At 32.6% G+C, this 15,104-nt stretch overlaps 1 protein-coding gene across 1 annotated transcript in view; it reads right to left on the bottom strand.

Annotated features, from left to right (window-relative positions):
• Window positions 1-15,104, bottom strand: part of LOC145296131 (cystathionine gamma-lyase-like) — an 89,466-nt gene that overhangs the window by 13,821 nt on the left and 60,541 nt on the right. Inside the window, exons 8-10 of the mRNA XM_080142287.1 lie at window positions 12,624-12,776; window positions 9,856-9,977; window positions 7,025-7,077 (exon numbers count right to left, since the gene is read on the bottom strand). Coding sequence (XP_079998413.1) covers window positions 7,025-7,077; window positions 9,856-9,977; window positions 12,624-12,776 — 328 coding nt within the window. The remainder of the gene's footprint in view (window positions 1-7,024; window positions 7,078-9,855; window positions 9,978-12,623; window positions 12,777-15,104) is intronic.

Below are 15,104 nucleotides of genomic sequence, written 5' to 3'. Positions count from 1 at the left end.
ACTTCTGTTCTCATCTTGAGTGCTATTCACACAACAGCTGAAGGTTCAATCCTCAGTGAGGCATCACTCAAAATACAATTGCGAATTAGAACTTCTACTCAGTCATGGCTGACAGAACAAGAACGTGTTATCTCTTCATGGATTAAATAGTTTTTTTGTTCGAAATTCTGTGCATGTTCCCGGGTTCGACAAGATAAAAGGTTGGATGCTGCATCGATCGAAACATTATGTTGATGCAATTCTCTATCTATATAAGAGCCAGGTACGTCCAAAGATGGAGTACTGTTGCCATATCTGGGCAGGAGTTGCTAGAAAGGACTTGTCCTGCCTTGATAAAGTTCTAAATAGACTTCATAGCCTCGTAAGAGCTGTCCTTTTCTCTTCCCTGCAACCTCTACCTCCGAGATAAGATGTTGCGAGTTTGTCTCAGCTTTATCGTTATTTTCATGGCAACTGCTCGACTGAGCTTCAATCTATGGTCCCCCCCCCCAGCCAAACTTTCACAAGAAACACTCGTCTAGCTGAAAACATCAATAATTTCCCCCACTCTTTATCTGTGCCTAAACCTAAACGTAGATTCCATGATCAAAGCTTCTTTCTTAGAACTGTACGTCTGTGGAACTGTCTTCCGTTTTCTTGCTTTCCAGCTGACTACAATCTGATTGTCTTCAAGTCTAACGTAAACAAGTTCTTGATGAGCCGTTCCACTTAAGTTGACAAATTTACCGAATTTCCATTACTAACGATTACTATATTGTCCAATTGACTACTGTACACACTTAACCCTTATCCTCGAGTGGTCTGAGCCTTGATAAGTGGTGATGCTTATGTAAAAACAAAAAAAAAAAACACTTAATGAGAACAGTAGTCTGAATAATTCAAATATGAGTTATCAATCCCCATCTCAAAAATTCAGAAACCTATTTTGATATTTTCCTTTTTTTAATTTTTTACTATTAATTAACTTGCACGACCATCTGGATCGTATTAAGATCCAGTACCAATCTATCTACAAATCCATCCATAACTTACGAATAAGTCTTGGATAAGTCCTTGACAATCAGTTCAGCAATAGATTTGTTGAGTCAGTACTAGGCGGTCCGTCCTTCCAGGACTTATTTTCTTTCTGAGAAGGGTGTCAGTTTATTGATAATCGCCAGAGACGCACCTACCAGAGAATGCTGAGGATCGCTTGGACTTTTTTTGTTTAGTTTATAAAAAGAAAAAAAAAACAATGGTTCACTTCATCTACTGCACTAACTTTCTGAAAAGCACTTGTGTCTAACCTCTTGTAGAGGAAGTAGATAAATATGTAATAATAATCCAGAAGTATTTGTTGCGATCCATATTGAAAGATCCAATTCAGATTGGGATTAATAATCAAATATTTTTTTTTTTTTAATTTATTTTGCAAGTCAGAAGGATTCTCAAAGTTCACAGTAAACGGTGTTAGGTCAAATTGATATTAATAGGTGTTCAAGAAAATCTTACTTTTATAAAAAATACAAATAGTTAAAAATATTAAATGATTTTTAAGCCATTAATGGGAAATCGTAGGCATTACAAGGCTGATCTCACAAGTTTGAATTATCAAAGTGTTATCTCCCTTTGATTATACAAGATGATGACTCCAGACAGTTCTTTCTTGTTTAGTCATAAAATTTGATTTTCTTAGTCCAAAATAAAACTACTTGATCAAATTACGTGATTTTCGGAATAGGATGTTTGTTCTATCACAGCTACACACATCATCCAGATTTTCTTTGACTTTTTTTTTTTTTTTTTTTTATTGGGGGAAACCTGAGATAAAAACTCAAACTGGAATATCTTGTGTCAGCCTTTGTAATTTGATTACTGAACTGCCACGTAATATTTTTTATAGATGCCAAATACTTGGGGCATACCAGCAGGTGTCCAGACTCAAAGTCCGCAGTAAACGGTGTTAAGTCAAAATTGGTTTCTGATATTAAAGCGTGGTTTAATATATATATAAACCATAACTGCCACCATGTGCACGACTTCTAACACGTTTCTTTCGTGCTAACCATCTCCCTGTCCTTTCGCCCTCAGTCTTTTTATAATATCCTCTTTAAGGCTGCTGATTCGTTGATATACAAATTTATGCATTTATAACTACGTAAAGATTTTCTGTTTTCGTCAAAATTAAGTAATCAAGAAAAGTTTTGTATTGATTTTTTTACTTTTACAAAAATAAGTTTTTTCAAATTAGTGTTATTTTATTGGGAATGTATATAATAAATTTTATTTATTCCTTTTTTTTTTTTTTAAATTAATCTATGAAGGTTTTTTTTTTTTTTTTTTTTTTTTTTTTTTTTTTTTTTTTAGGTGGGAGGTCATCACTTGTAAAATCTCCATTTCTTTTTATATATATATATATATATATATATATATATATATATATATATATATATTAATGCCTGTGATAAAACATTTTGTGAAAACAAAATATGGATTCCAAGATATGAATTCACTGTAATTATTATTTTTTTTTTATATATCTGCAACAAAAAGAAATATTTACAGTATGGAAATAAATTGGAAATGTTAGTGGATTCCATTTAAGGCAAAGTTAACGTTTGCCTCCATATATTATGAGTTAGAATTTGGAGTTTTTTGTGCGCAGAAGAAACTTGAACGTTTTATGCCATCATTCACGTATATCCGCCTTGTTTTTTTTCCCCTCAACTCTCCCACGCCCACCTATCTTTTTTCATGCGTAAGTCCTCGATTTTGATTAGCTGAAAGAAAGGAAAGAGGAAAAGAAAAGAACGGGGTATAATGGTAGTAGTCGTAAACCACAAATCCAAGAAGTTCTTTTCTTTTCGAGGTGAGTGAATAAAATGTTTTTCTTTTTTAATTTGTATTTTAAATTTATTTTATAAAAATAAGAATTCAAGTAGATGGTTTGATTTTTTTTTTTTTTTTTTTTTTTTTTTTTTTTTTAATAAAATATTTTTGTACTATACTATGCATAGTTCAGCACTTGCCAACAGTTATATAGAGAGAAAAGAATATTACCCCACATAAGAAATCCGAAAATCTCATCGAAAGTTTGATATTAGGAAACAATTTTGACCTAACACTATTTATTGCTAGCCGAATCTAAATTCCGTCCTGGTTTGCTTTGGTTTCATTTATTGTGTGTGTGTGTGTGTGAAATAATAAATTAAACTTTTTATAGATTTACGTGCAAATGCGGTGGACAAAAGGGGGATAACCGATGTCATCGACTAATTTCAAAGGGAGGTAAGTGTCCAAAAGTTACTCCCCTTTTTACTACTGGGAATATCACTTAAATCGAGTGAAATTAACGCAAATGGATTTCAAATATTATAAGCAAATGGTTATTTTACTTGCTTCAAGACGTGCCACAAAGTTGTTGGTGCTTATTCATACTGACACTTATGGCGACAATAAAAGTAAATAAATACAAAAGTCTGTATGATATTGATGTATGTAACAGTCACCGAACGAAGATGAAAAAAACAAACTAATTTTTACCGAGTGTGTGTGTGTGTGTATATATATATATATATATATATATATATATATACTAGCATTTCAGCCCGGTGTGTGGAGGTGTATGTTGAGCAAAAAAAAAAAAAAAAAACTGTCAATTTTTTTAAACTTTGACCCCTATCATGACCCCTTAACATTTGTTTCGAGCTAAAATCAAGTTATTAAGTTAGATCCATGTCCAAGGAACCTATATCTAAAATTTCAAATGTTCAGACCCAAAATTGGTGGAGGAGTTTGGTAGTTCTCAAAGGTCAAATCGTTGAACTTTGACCTCTTAACAGCCAAATTTCTGACCGAAAACAGATTAAAGATTTTCCTAAATCTCAGTACCCTGTATATCAAATTTCGAGTCTGTAGACTGAAAATTGACAGTTATTGCGTGGGAAAATGTACACACACACGTTCACTTTATATATATATATATATATTATATATATATATATACACACACACACACACACATCTTCAATAAAAAATTTTATATCATGTTAGAAAGACAACTGAAACGTAAGATTTAAAAACAAACAATAATTTACTAACATAACGTGTATTTTTTTGTTTTTCTTTTAGTTTGTTTTTGTTTTGTCTTTTTTTTCCAGAAAATAAAATTTTCAAATGAAAAAAAAAAAAAAAAAAAATTAAAAAGTATTAAAATTGATTCAGCCGTCACTTTCCATGACAGGTAGGTACATAAGTTTTTCTTCGTTTATTTATTTATTTATTTTTTTAATTTTTTTTTTAAATCGCCATAAATGCTACTTCTCAATGAGCACCAAGTCGTTTTATAAAGTAATTCGGGTTTGTTTTGCTATACACAGATTCGAAAAAGTTGTCAAAAAACAAATATATAACAAATAAATTTTATCAAAGACAAGATAAGTTACTTTTCAATTTAACTGGATATTTTTTTAATGTTTTTATTTAATGTAACATGTTTATTCAGCTCGAAAAACAGTGTTTACCGATGTATTGGAAAATTTAAAATGGCGCCCGACTCTCTCTTGAACACGGTAAGTCTTGGAAAATGAGTTAAAAATAAGAAACTATGTAAAATACTGTTAGAAACCCATCAAATATATGTTAGCCCATGTCACGGTAAAATATTGAGTTTCTAATAGTATTTTGTATAGTTTTTTTTTTTTTTTTTAACTCATTTTTCCCAAACTTACCGTGTTCAAGAAAGAGTCTGACGCCATTTTAAATTTTCCAATACATCAGTAAACACTGTTTTTCAAGCCCAATAAACATGTTACATTAAATAAAAACACAAAATTATCTTGCCTTTGATAACATTTATTTGTTATATATTTGTTTTTTTGACAACTTTTTTTAATCTGTGTGCATAGTAATACAAACCCAGTAATTCTAATATCTTGAATAGTACTGTGCAATCGTTTATGAAAAAAAAATGGAGTAGACTATTTTTTTATCAGCAAGCCATTCTTATAGAGTTCTAGAAGAGTTAACTTTTTTTTTAGCCTGTTTGGAGCCCAGGAGATAGAACGCTGGCAGTGAGGTCTTTTAAGTTTGTCTTAAAGTGATTCTACTTTACTTTGTGATTATTATAAGTAAACTAGCAGGACCTGTGGAAATTCACAGCGGACTCTTTCCTATGTAATATATTAACGTTAACATTCTGTGAATGTTCAGCATAAATGGAGATGTTCTGATATTATTGTAGCTATTTTGTTAAAACTGCAAAAGTATTTATCTAAGCTAACACGGAGGCCTGGTTGTAAAATATGCTTAAATATATTTTAATTTATGCAGATTTTGTATATATTATTATAAAGTAAATTTTCTATCGATTCTTGTATATTATAAAGTTGTGATTTCAAATATAAAAAAAAAAATATATATCCATGATTTCGGTGCATCAACTTGAACCAAAACTTATGAAGGAAATATATATATATATAACTGGAGTTCCTTCAGCTTATAAATAAAATCAAAACTTATAAAGAATTCTTGGTAAAATTATTTATAAAAAAAATAGATGACTTGAGTGGCAACAGTCACTCAGAAGAAAAAAAATGTAAACGTGAAATAAACACATAAAATAACACGTTATCGTATTAATATATATATATATATATATATATATATATATATATATATATATATATAGAACAAATCTGATCTTTTATTCTTGAAATGAAATGAAATAAAATGTTGTTTACAACTAATACGGCAAATGCCATAACTAGAAATCGAAACCTTATGAATTCAAGATTGTTCAGATTATGAAAGTTCTAAAACAAATTGTTTAAAAAAAAAAAAAAAAAAAAAAAAAAAAAAAAAAATTTAAAATTAAAAAAAAAAAAAGAAATTTTTTTTTTAATCATTTCCGGCAAAAACTAAAGATAAAACAGCAAAAATCAAAACTCAACAAAATTGGAAAATTAAAAAAAACTTAAAAAAAAAACTCGATTAGTTTTTCATGTTTGTTTTGTGGGGACTATACACAATATCTGAACTCCTCCGAATGGTACAAATATACAAAGGTACCACTCTTTAGGTGCGTACATCATAGTACGCCATATTGGCATTAAGTACGACAAATCTCATTCTCTATGAATTCTGTCTTGTAAATACAAATACTTTTTCTTAAACTATATCCATGTCCTAGTCTTAATAGACCTTTCAGACCACAACAACTTGATGACGAGGAACTTTAATTCAGAAAAGGGATACCTATAACATCGCATCACCACCAATACTTACACATCAAAACTATTTGACGATGGAGTGGCATTCTCAATGAATCTGATGCTACATTTCAATTTTTTTTTTTTCTCTGTTAGTGGAGGAGAAATACTTTACGACTGAGACAATTTTTATTTTGGTTCCTTCCCCCACATTAAAAACTGACCTTGGTGTCCTACTCTGCCCTCATGGGGAGGCAAGTAAGCAGGAACATTTTTGACCAGAAAAAGTTCAAGAAACGAAAACCTACAAAATCTCTTTAAAACTCAAGTTGTCTATGAAAAAAAAAAACAAAGATTTATGAACTGAAGCAAATCAGGAAAGACTTTGAAACATAGAAATACCAAATTAATGGAATTTGCACAAAAGAACTGGGATGTCATTCAAAAACTAATAGATGATATCACTAAAGAAACAGAAACCTTTAATCAAATTTAAAAGGATTGGCGATATCGTGTATATCATACAAGGTTCCAAAAATGTTGCTTAGCAATAGCATATCCATTCACTCTCATGGTGTGTGACATTGGTTCTAAGTACGACAACTCTCGCTTTCTACGTATTCTATCTTTTTCTAAACCATATCAGTGTCCATGGCAAAAGACTCTTTCAGATTAACTTGGGGGGGGGGGAATTTCTCATAAAAAAAACGTTTATCATTTCATCCAAATTTTTTAACTATACTCATTCTTGTGGCAAATGATAAAAACAGTTTATAAAGAAAGTAAATTGATTTCAGAAATATTTATAAAAAAAGAAAAAGGGTAAATTTACTTACGGTAACTCAGCCAAGCTTTCATAACCACCTAAACTTTCTGCAGTCGTAAAAAGCTGAAAATCAGGAGGAAAGAAATAAATTTTTGTAGAAATAATTTTAGAAAAAAAAAAAAAAAAAAAAAGATTTTGTCCATTAGAAGTATAATTTTTCCATTAGTCACAAATTTTTTTAAACATAATAAATTCATTTTGAATTTTGTCTCATTTTAAAATTAGATATGGAAAATATTGCATTAATAGTAAATAAATTCCCAACTAATAACCACCAATGCCATGACTAGAAATCGAAACCTTATGTTCAATCTTAATTTCTACCGACTATTCATAAGAAAGTCTGAATAAATCAAAGCTTAACATTATGGTAACAAACGGTAAATCTGACATAATGTCATAGATTTGATTTATATCCGGTTTTAAAGATGAATTCAAACAAATTAAAAATTAAATTGATACGTAAACATGAATAAAATTTTGGAATACAGTTGTTTTGTCATCCAAATATATATATATATATATATATACATACTTTCAATTTGTCTTTACATAAGCAGTAACTTGTTGCTACACAGTCATAAGCATGTTTCGGTCTTCTAGTATTTAGAAACTAGAAACCTCCTTAGGCAACAACGCTTATATCATAAGTTTTTTTTTTTTTAGAATTCCGTTTTTGAATATAAGCGTTGTTGCCTAAGGAGGTCTTTAATTACTAAATACTTGAAGGCCAAAACATGCTCATGATTGTGTAGCGACAAATTACTGCTTATGTAAAGACAAATTGAAAGTGTAACTTGCTCTACTTCTGTATTGAGCACTCTTGTATTAACATTGTTATATTTCACTGGTTACCTTTGAAAAATAGCAACCTCAAATTTTTTACATATATATATATATATATATAAGTATATGCAGCTTCTCTTCCAATTCATGTCAAATCACACTTTTCCTTTTGACGGATTGATTGTTGCTCTTTCTTCTGAGGAGTTAAGGGCAAAATAGATTCACTGATTGATATAATAAGTGCTTGATTTTGCGCTATGAAACAGATACTGTCAAGAATTGTAAAAGTCAACTGAATTGTTTCTTAGAATTTTTTTTATATATTCCCTAGATTATAAGGTCTCTGATTTACGAAATGAGGTCAAGTCTATCTTTTATTTCAGCAACATTTATGTTACAAAATTTGTGCCGTGCTGTAATTTCATTTCTCTATGCCAGGCACCACCACTAGTATAATTATAAAACTCAGATCAGCTTGCTTAGGCATTTAAACCGTCCATCCGGTTTCTGACTTCCGGTTTATAAAAAAAAATTTTTTTTTTTTAAAAACTGCTTACCTATTTCATGTCCACCCTGTCCAATACTAAAAGCCACTGCTGCTATTCAAAGCATACACAAGATCCACAATATTTTTTGTTTTAACTTATTTTAACGTGTTTTCCTTACAAATAAATGTAGTTTAACCCCATCGAGTTAAAAAAAAAAAGATTTAAATACAAAAATACAATATATAGCTATGATCATATTTATAACCATATTTACTGCTTTTAGTTAGTTTTAGTGGATTCTGGCATTTTTTTTTTTTTTTTTCAGGCCTTACTTAAAAATTAGTTTCTCTTCAAGGAGAGGGGAAGGTAGAAACTTCGTTTTAGTAGAGCTTTTAATAGGGTCTCCTAAATTTTAATGAGTGCTTGTAGTAGTGCTCTGGAGACTTCCAGAGTTTTATTTTTTTTCACTCATCACTTAAAAAATATTTTCTCCAAACAATAAAAAGACAATATAATCTCAAAATCACTTTTTATTTTGAACATTTTACATTTTACCCTTTAACGGCTAACAGGCAGACTAGTGATATCTAAAATTAAAAAAAAACAACAGATTCATTGTTTGGGATTAAATGGCGATTTATATCATTTCACGTTTTTAAGACATGCACATCTTTTAATGTTCTCATGTAGTCTGGGGTTTTTTTTAGCCACTAACTAAAGGGAAGTAAACAATTTTTTCACAGTTACGAGGTGCCTTCAATAAGTTTCCAGACTTTTTCATATGGATACTTTTATTGATAGTACACACATGAAATTCTAAAAATTCTAATCTTTTTCAAAGTAATCTCCTCGGCTTGCAAAGAACTTGAAGAACAACAACTCCTCTCAATGACCCCTATTTCATCTCAATTGTCTCAGAATGACAGCCTCTAAGGCTCATCTTGATGCCTATCTTGGTCAAATACTCTGCAATAAGGATGGAGTTGTGGACTGGTGCATTCGTGCAAATCTTCTGTATCTTCAGTTCCTCGCAAATAATTGTGTCCAGTTCCCACACTGACATCAAACTGTGCACTTACTGTCGCTATAGCCACATGACGGTCCTTATCCATGAAATTTTTTATTTGGCCAATCAACTTTAGTGTTCTCACTTCCTTACTCCTCCACACCTCTCATCATACCTCAGATTCCTCGTCTTCCTTGAATCTCTTATGCCACTCAAAAACTAATGCTCGATTCATGCAAGATGGTCCAAAAGCAGTCTGAAGTATTCCATGTGTTTCTGTGGCATTTTCCCAGGTTTAAAACAGAATTTTATTGCATACCCTTCTTCTAAAGTGTCCTCATGTCCTGATCGCATTTTTGAAATCCTCCAGCTATGATAATCAGGCTTTAGTAGGGTGTATTCCAATTCCTGCTGTAGCTGTTCATTTGAATCTGAAATCATAAGATGTATAGCAATAACATACTGTGACAATGATGTTTTGACAATTTCTGACTGTTTACACAACCTACCTGGAATATCTCATCCCTATTCTTCTTGGGTACCAAATTTTCAAACACTTACCTTGAGATTCTGCAGGAATTTCCGAGATTCTTCAATACCTCCCTTGAGATAAACAGTAACCATTCCACTGAAACCACGGGTTTGCCGTTTAGCAAGCAAATGTTGGGGATGTGATTCAAGACCTAAAAATGAACCAAAGACAAGTTTTAACTTACATAGCAATTGCGATGTTGCTAGTCTCAGTCTTTTCTCTAAATATTATTATGGCGTATTGCCATAAGGACTTACCCATTTATTCATAATGGACTCTTCTAACCATTATATAACCCTCCCCTGATATTTAATACTCTCATGGGGTAATATCCCGACCTAACGCAAAACTGTCTTAATTAGAAAAACCAATGACATTTCTTTGTATTTACTTTCTTGTGCAATATATTCTTTCTACCAAAAGCTATTGTTTGTGTCTTTCTTTACGACTATTTCCTAGGGCCACAACACAATTGTCTGATTTATAAATAAAAAAAATTTGAGTGAACCTGAATGATCTTGCCCCTTACCTGTAAACGATTTCCGTTTCACTTTTTCTTCATTCTTTTAAAAGGCACAAAGATCTAAGGAATTAGTTTGGTTGTTTTGTTTTCCGGCATATCAACCCTTTTCCGGTTATTAATTAATGCAGCATCCAGTTATTTTTTAAACAGTTTTTATGCTTCAAGTTCTTTATATTTTTAAATATTTATTTGTAGTATTTGGTTTGGTTGTTTTGGTTTACGGCATATCAACCCATTTCGGGTTATTTAATATCGAATCCAGTTATTTTGTAGAAAGTTTTTATTCTTCAAGCTTTTTGTATCTTTAATCGATAGTTTGTAGTGTTTGATTTGGTTGTTTTATAGTGGATTTTATCGTTTTTGTTCCCTGCCCTGTAGAACATGAGTTTTTCAATGGTAGAAGGGAAAAGGGTTACAGTATTAATGTTGGGTACATTTTAAGTTAGGAAACCAGTCAGGAAGTGGGGGAGATGGAAATGGGAAGACAGAAAAGAGGCAAAAGGTGAGTTGATTTTGTTTTGGTTTTGCAGAAAATAATTAAGTTTTGCAAAAGGAACTAGAAAAACAAAAAGCATCAATGTTCGGTGCATTTCGTCTCGGGAAGCCAATATTTTCAGACAGCCTGATCTGGTAGCAGCAGCGAGATGTAAGGGGCTACTTTGAATTAGGGGCCAGATTTATAGGGGCATCCTAAGTGGGGAGTTGTGTAGCAAGATATTTGTTCGCATTATATCTAAATTTATGCTTGTAAGTGCAAGCAAGAAACAGGGAGAGAATTCCAAAGTCTAGCGGTTCAAGGGAAGAAACTATTAGAGTAGAAAGTTTTCCAGAACCGAGAGATCTCTACAGTGAAGAGGTGGGATTTTGCTGCTTGTCGAGTAAGTCAGGAGTATTTACATTGAGTAAAGTATTTGTTAAACACAGGAATACAACATTGCCGCGATGGGAAGAGGGGTTGAAGCCTGGTTGACGATCTTAGATCGGACACTCTTTCACTCTTTTTGGGCCTATTCTAACAGGAAATGACTAGCGGTAGATGTACCAGCCCAAATGTGGCAACAGCACTTCATGCATGCGCGAATTGTGGCTCTGTAAAAATATAGGATACTCTCAGATGGGAGTTAGTTTCTAATATGCTAAAGGGAGACTACCTTCTTTGCATTATCTTCTATAGACTATTGGATACATCATCAATTTTCTTTTATACCGTACTTTGGGGTAATTGTGCCAAGTTCAGGGTAATTGAACCAGCTAGCTAAAAATACTTTTTGGCAACCATGCATATAAAGAGCACTTTCTTTTTTCTTTTTTTTTTCAGTTGGAGCAATTACCCCAAAGTACAGTATAACTAGTAGGCCGCCCAGCATTGCCCAGTCATAAGATATGTTTAAATATGATGTCTTAATTCATACAGATTACGCGTTTATTATTATAGAGCCCCTTCTCTATCGATTATTATATCGAACCGAATATATAATATCAATATCAAAAGCAAAAAAAAAAATAAAAATAACTTGGGCACCATCAGCCAGAATTGAAATCGAGACCAACAACTCTCCAGCCACATTCCTTAGCTTCTGAGCCACACCTATATGCATATAAATTGTTAACAAATAAGGTTGTTTAACCTATGAATATAGGTTTGTACATGTGAACGTGTCGACTACTCCTGCCAAGGTCAACTGTTTTGTTTTCAATTTTAACCTCTTAGCAGCAACTTTTGCCAGCTAAAAACAAAGTCAAACGTGTGCTACAAGTCCAAATACTCTATATCAAATTTCTACTCTGAACACCAAATATTCAGACGAGTTTGGTAGAGATTTTTCACACATACAGATAAGGTAACTTATATCTGTGCGTGTGTGTGTGATGGAATGCCTTCATCTTAAAGTATGCAGAATGTAGAAACTATGCATAAATAGAATTCAGCATAATAATGAAATGAAACGAATCATTTAATAAGAAACGATAAAAAATGAATAAGTAATTAAGGATCATTTTTTAAAGGAATATGTTATTATTCATGTAGTCGTTTGCATATCTGTGACTGAGTATATTAAAAAGTCTGTTATAAAAAAATTTTTAAATAGAAAAATTAAGGTTTTAATATCAATGGCAGAGTGAGGAAAAACTTAACTTTACAGATTTTTTTTTTTTTTTTTTTTTTTTCAAAATCAATGTTTTTAAGATATTGTAAAAGTTTAATATTATAACCTACAAATTAAAACTAAATAAATTTAATTAAATCTTTTTTTTTTTTTTTTTTTTTTTTACCTGGATGAAGAACTTTTACAACTCTTGGATTTTTTTCCAGGAATCTTGCCACAGCCAAACCATTGGACATGTGCTGCTTCATACGGACATGCATCGTTTTCAGGCCACGATTGACAAGGAAGCAGTCAAACGGAGACGGAACTGCACCGCAGGCTGGAACCAAAGAAAAAAAAAAGACGATTAATAAGAAAATAAAAACGTAAGTAATTTGTCATCGGATCGAGTCATCGAGAGCCAAAAGTTATATTCTATTATTGTACCGTGAATCTTTCTTGCAAGTGTTAGAGAAATGCAAACAATTGCACTCAAAAGGACACTCAGAATCTTAAAAAGATCTCTCGGTTGAAATATCTGAGTTAGCGGCTAAATGTTTGGCATCCGGTTGGATGCCCCACTCCCAGCTTGAACAAACTAATAAGAAAATATAAAAAGAAAAGAAAGGATACGCATAATCATCATGTACTTATTTTTTTTTTTTTTTTTCTTATTCTGTTGCATTCGTCCACTCCAATCTTGGCAGCTAACCAAACTATCCAGTTTTACATCTCAAGCCACAGTGAAGAGCAGTGAACGACAAATATGCTATCCCCAGCGCAGTGGCATCTGACTCACCTGTTTGCACGTATCCGTTGTCCTTAGATCATCCGCATAGCTGCAGTCTAATAATGTAACTTTTAATACCATAGAACCGTTGATCTGCTAGAGATTCATCTTCCTCCATGGCCATCCAACGTCCTGCTGCCGACATCAGTTATCTTCTCCTAGATGCAGGTCTTAACTAAGACGAGGGTTGCATCTCTCTCAGTGAATTATACACCTCCAGATATCAACCTGTAAATTTCTTATGACTTGGCACGATACATACAGTCCTAGCTTTCCCAAATGGTTACCCATCTGGTACTGGTCATATTTAGAATTACTTATTTAAAATAAATGCAGAAAAATCTTTATAATGTACATACTCATCATGGAATGGAGACGTCATATTCCCAAAATCACATAAATTGATCAAGTAGGGTTTTCTTTGTTTTGTTTTTTAAGCTAAGAAGATTTACAATTTATAATGATTTTAATACTAAATTGTATCCATTATAAGGTGGATTTTGATCTTGATAGTTTGAAGTGAATTGAATTGTCTCCCCCTTATTTTTTACTAGATCTAAAACATATCTGTTGGAGACACTGGGAGCTGTTTAGCTACCGGTTATAGGCTGAGGTCCCCACTTAGTATGCGGAGTTGAGGAACTGGTTTATTGAGAAGGTTGCATGTTCGATTACTAGAAAGATCGAAGGTCGTCATTTGCAGACCATACGTCATAATGAAAATAATCAATCACTTGTTACGAGTACATTTTTAAGACATTAAAATGAAACACGCCTAAACAGCAGGATCATATATTTACATATGTATCGGGAATATAGGGTCAGAAGTTGTTATTGAAGAGTCAGCACCCCATAGGAGAAGCACTCTGGCCTAGCATTCTCCGGTAGAGGCACCTCAGATGATCAGCAATAAACCATCCTTTTCAAGAAGAAAAGGTAAAGCCTGGGAGGGTGGACCACCTAGGACTGCACGATCAGCAATATACCACAATTAACAGGGAAATGGCCATTTCAGGAATGGCATAGATTGTTTATTTTGGCGCCGAAGGAAAAATATTCTGGTTGATTTTGTCGCTAATAATTTCCCATCTCTTTTAATAGAGTAGATACTGCAGTAATTAAGAAAATTTAGTAGATTCAACTTTCTGGACCATATTTGTAAATCTTGGGAGCATTTTGTATATAAGAAGTGTTGGTGGATCCCGGGAACTGTTTGGTTACCCGATTATAGGCTGGAGTCCCACTTTGTAAGCTGTGTTGAGGAACATGTTCTAGGAGTATATTTAAGCATTTAAATGAAGCACACCAAAGCAGGATTGCATATTTACAGGAGAATTTATTTACACAGAAAGTTTATGAACATTCGAGTTTGTGTGTATATGAACTAGCATGCATGTAGATAAAATGTTGGTTGCGTGAATGTATACGAGAGTTTGTCAAATCTTTTTTTTTTTTTTTTTTTACACGGTGGTCACCACTTATCAAGGCCCGGAAGCCACTCAGGGATAAAGGTTATTGCAAGTACAGTACATTAGTGTGGAGATTTGATGAAGTGTTTACTTAAGGGGGCGGTTCATTAGGAATTTGTTAACATTGGACTTGAAGACATCCAAGTTGTAATCAGGTGGGAAGCAGGCAGATGGAACAGAGTTCCACAGGCGTGCAGTTCTAAGAAAGAAGCTTTGTTCATGGAATCCACGTTTTGATTTAGGCATAGATAAAGAGTGGGGGAAATTTTTCACAGTGGATTCAGCTAGACGGGTGTTTTTCGTGAAAGATTGGCGAGGGGGGGAGGGACCAGAGATTGGAGTTCAGACGAGCACCTGCCAAGGAAATAACGATAAATTGGAAGTCCATTGTGTGTGTACAAGTTTGTTA

This window comes from Euprymna scolopes, chromosome 16, assembly GCF_053919585.1.
Source record: "Euprymna scolopes isolate OS-2025 chromosome 16, ASM5391958v1, whole genome shotgun sequence".
In the NCBI taxonomy this organism is placed as follows: Eukaryota; Metazoa; Mollusca; class Cephalopoda; order Sepiida; family Sepiolidae; genus Euprymna; species Euprymna scolopes.
The sequence above is the reverse complement of the archived record's forward strand: the minus strand, read 5'-3'. Positions and strand labels throughout refer to the sequence as shown.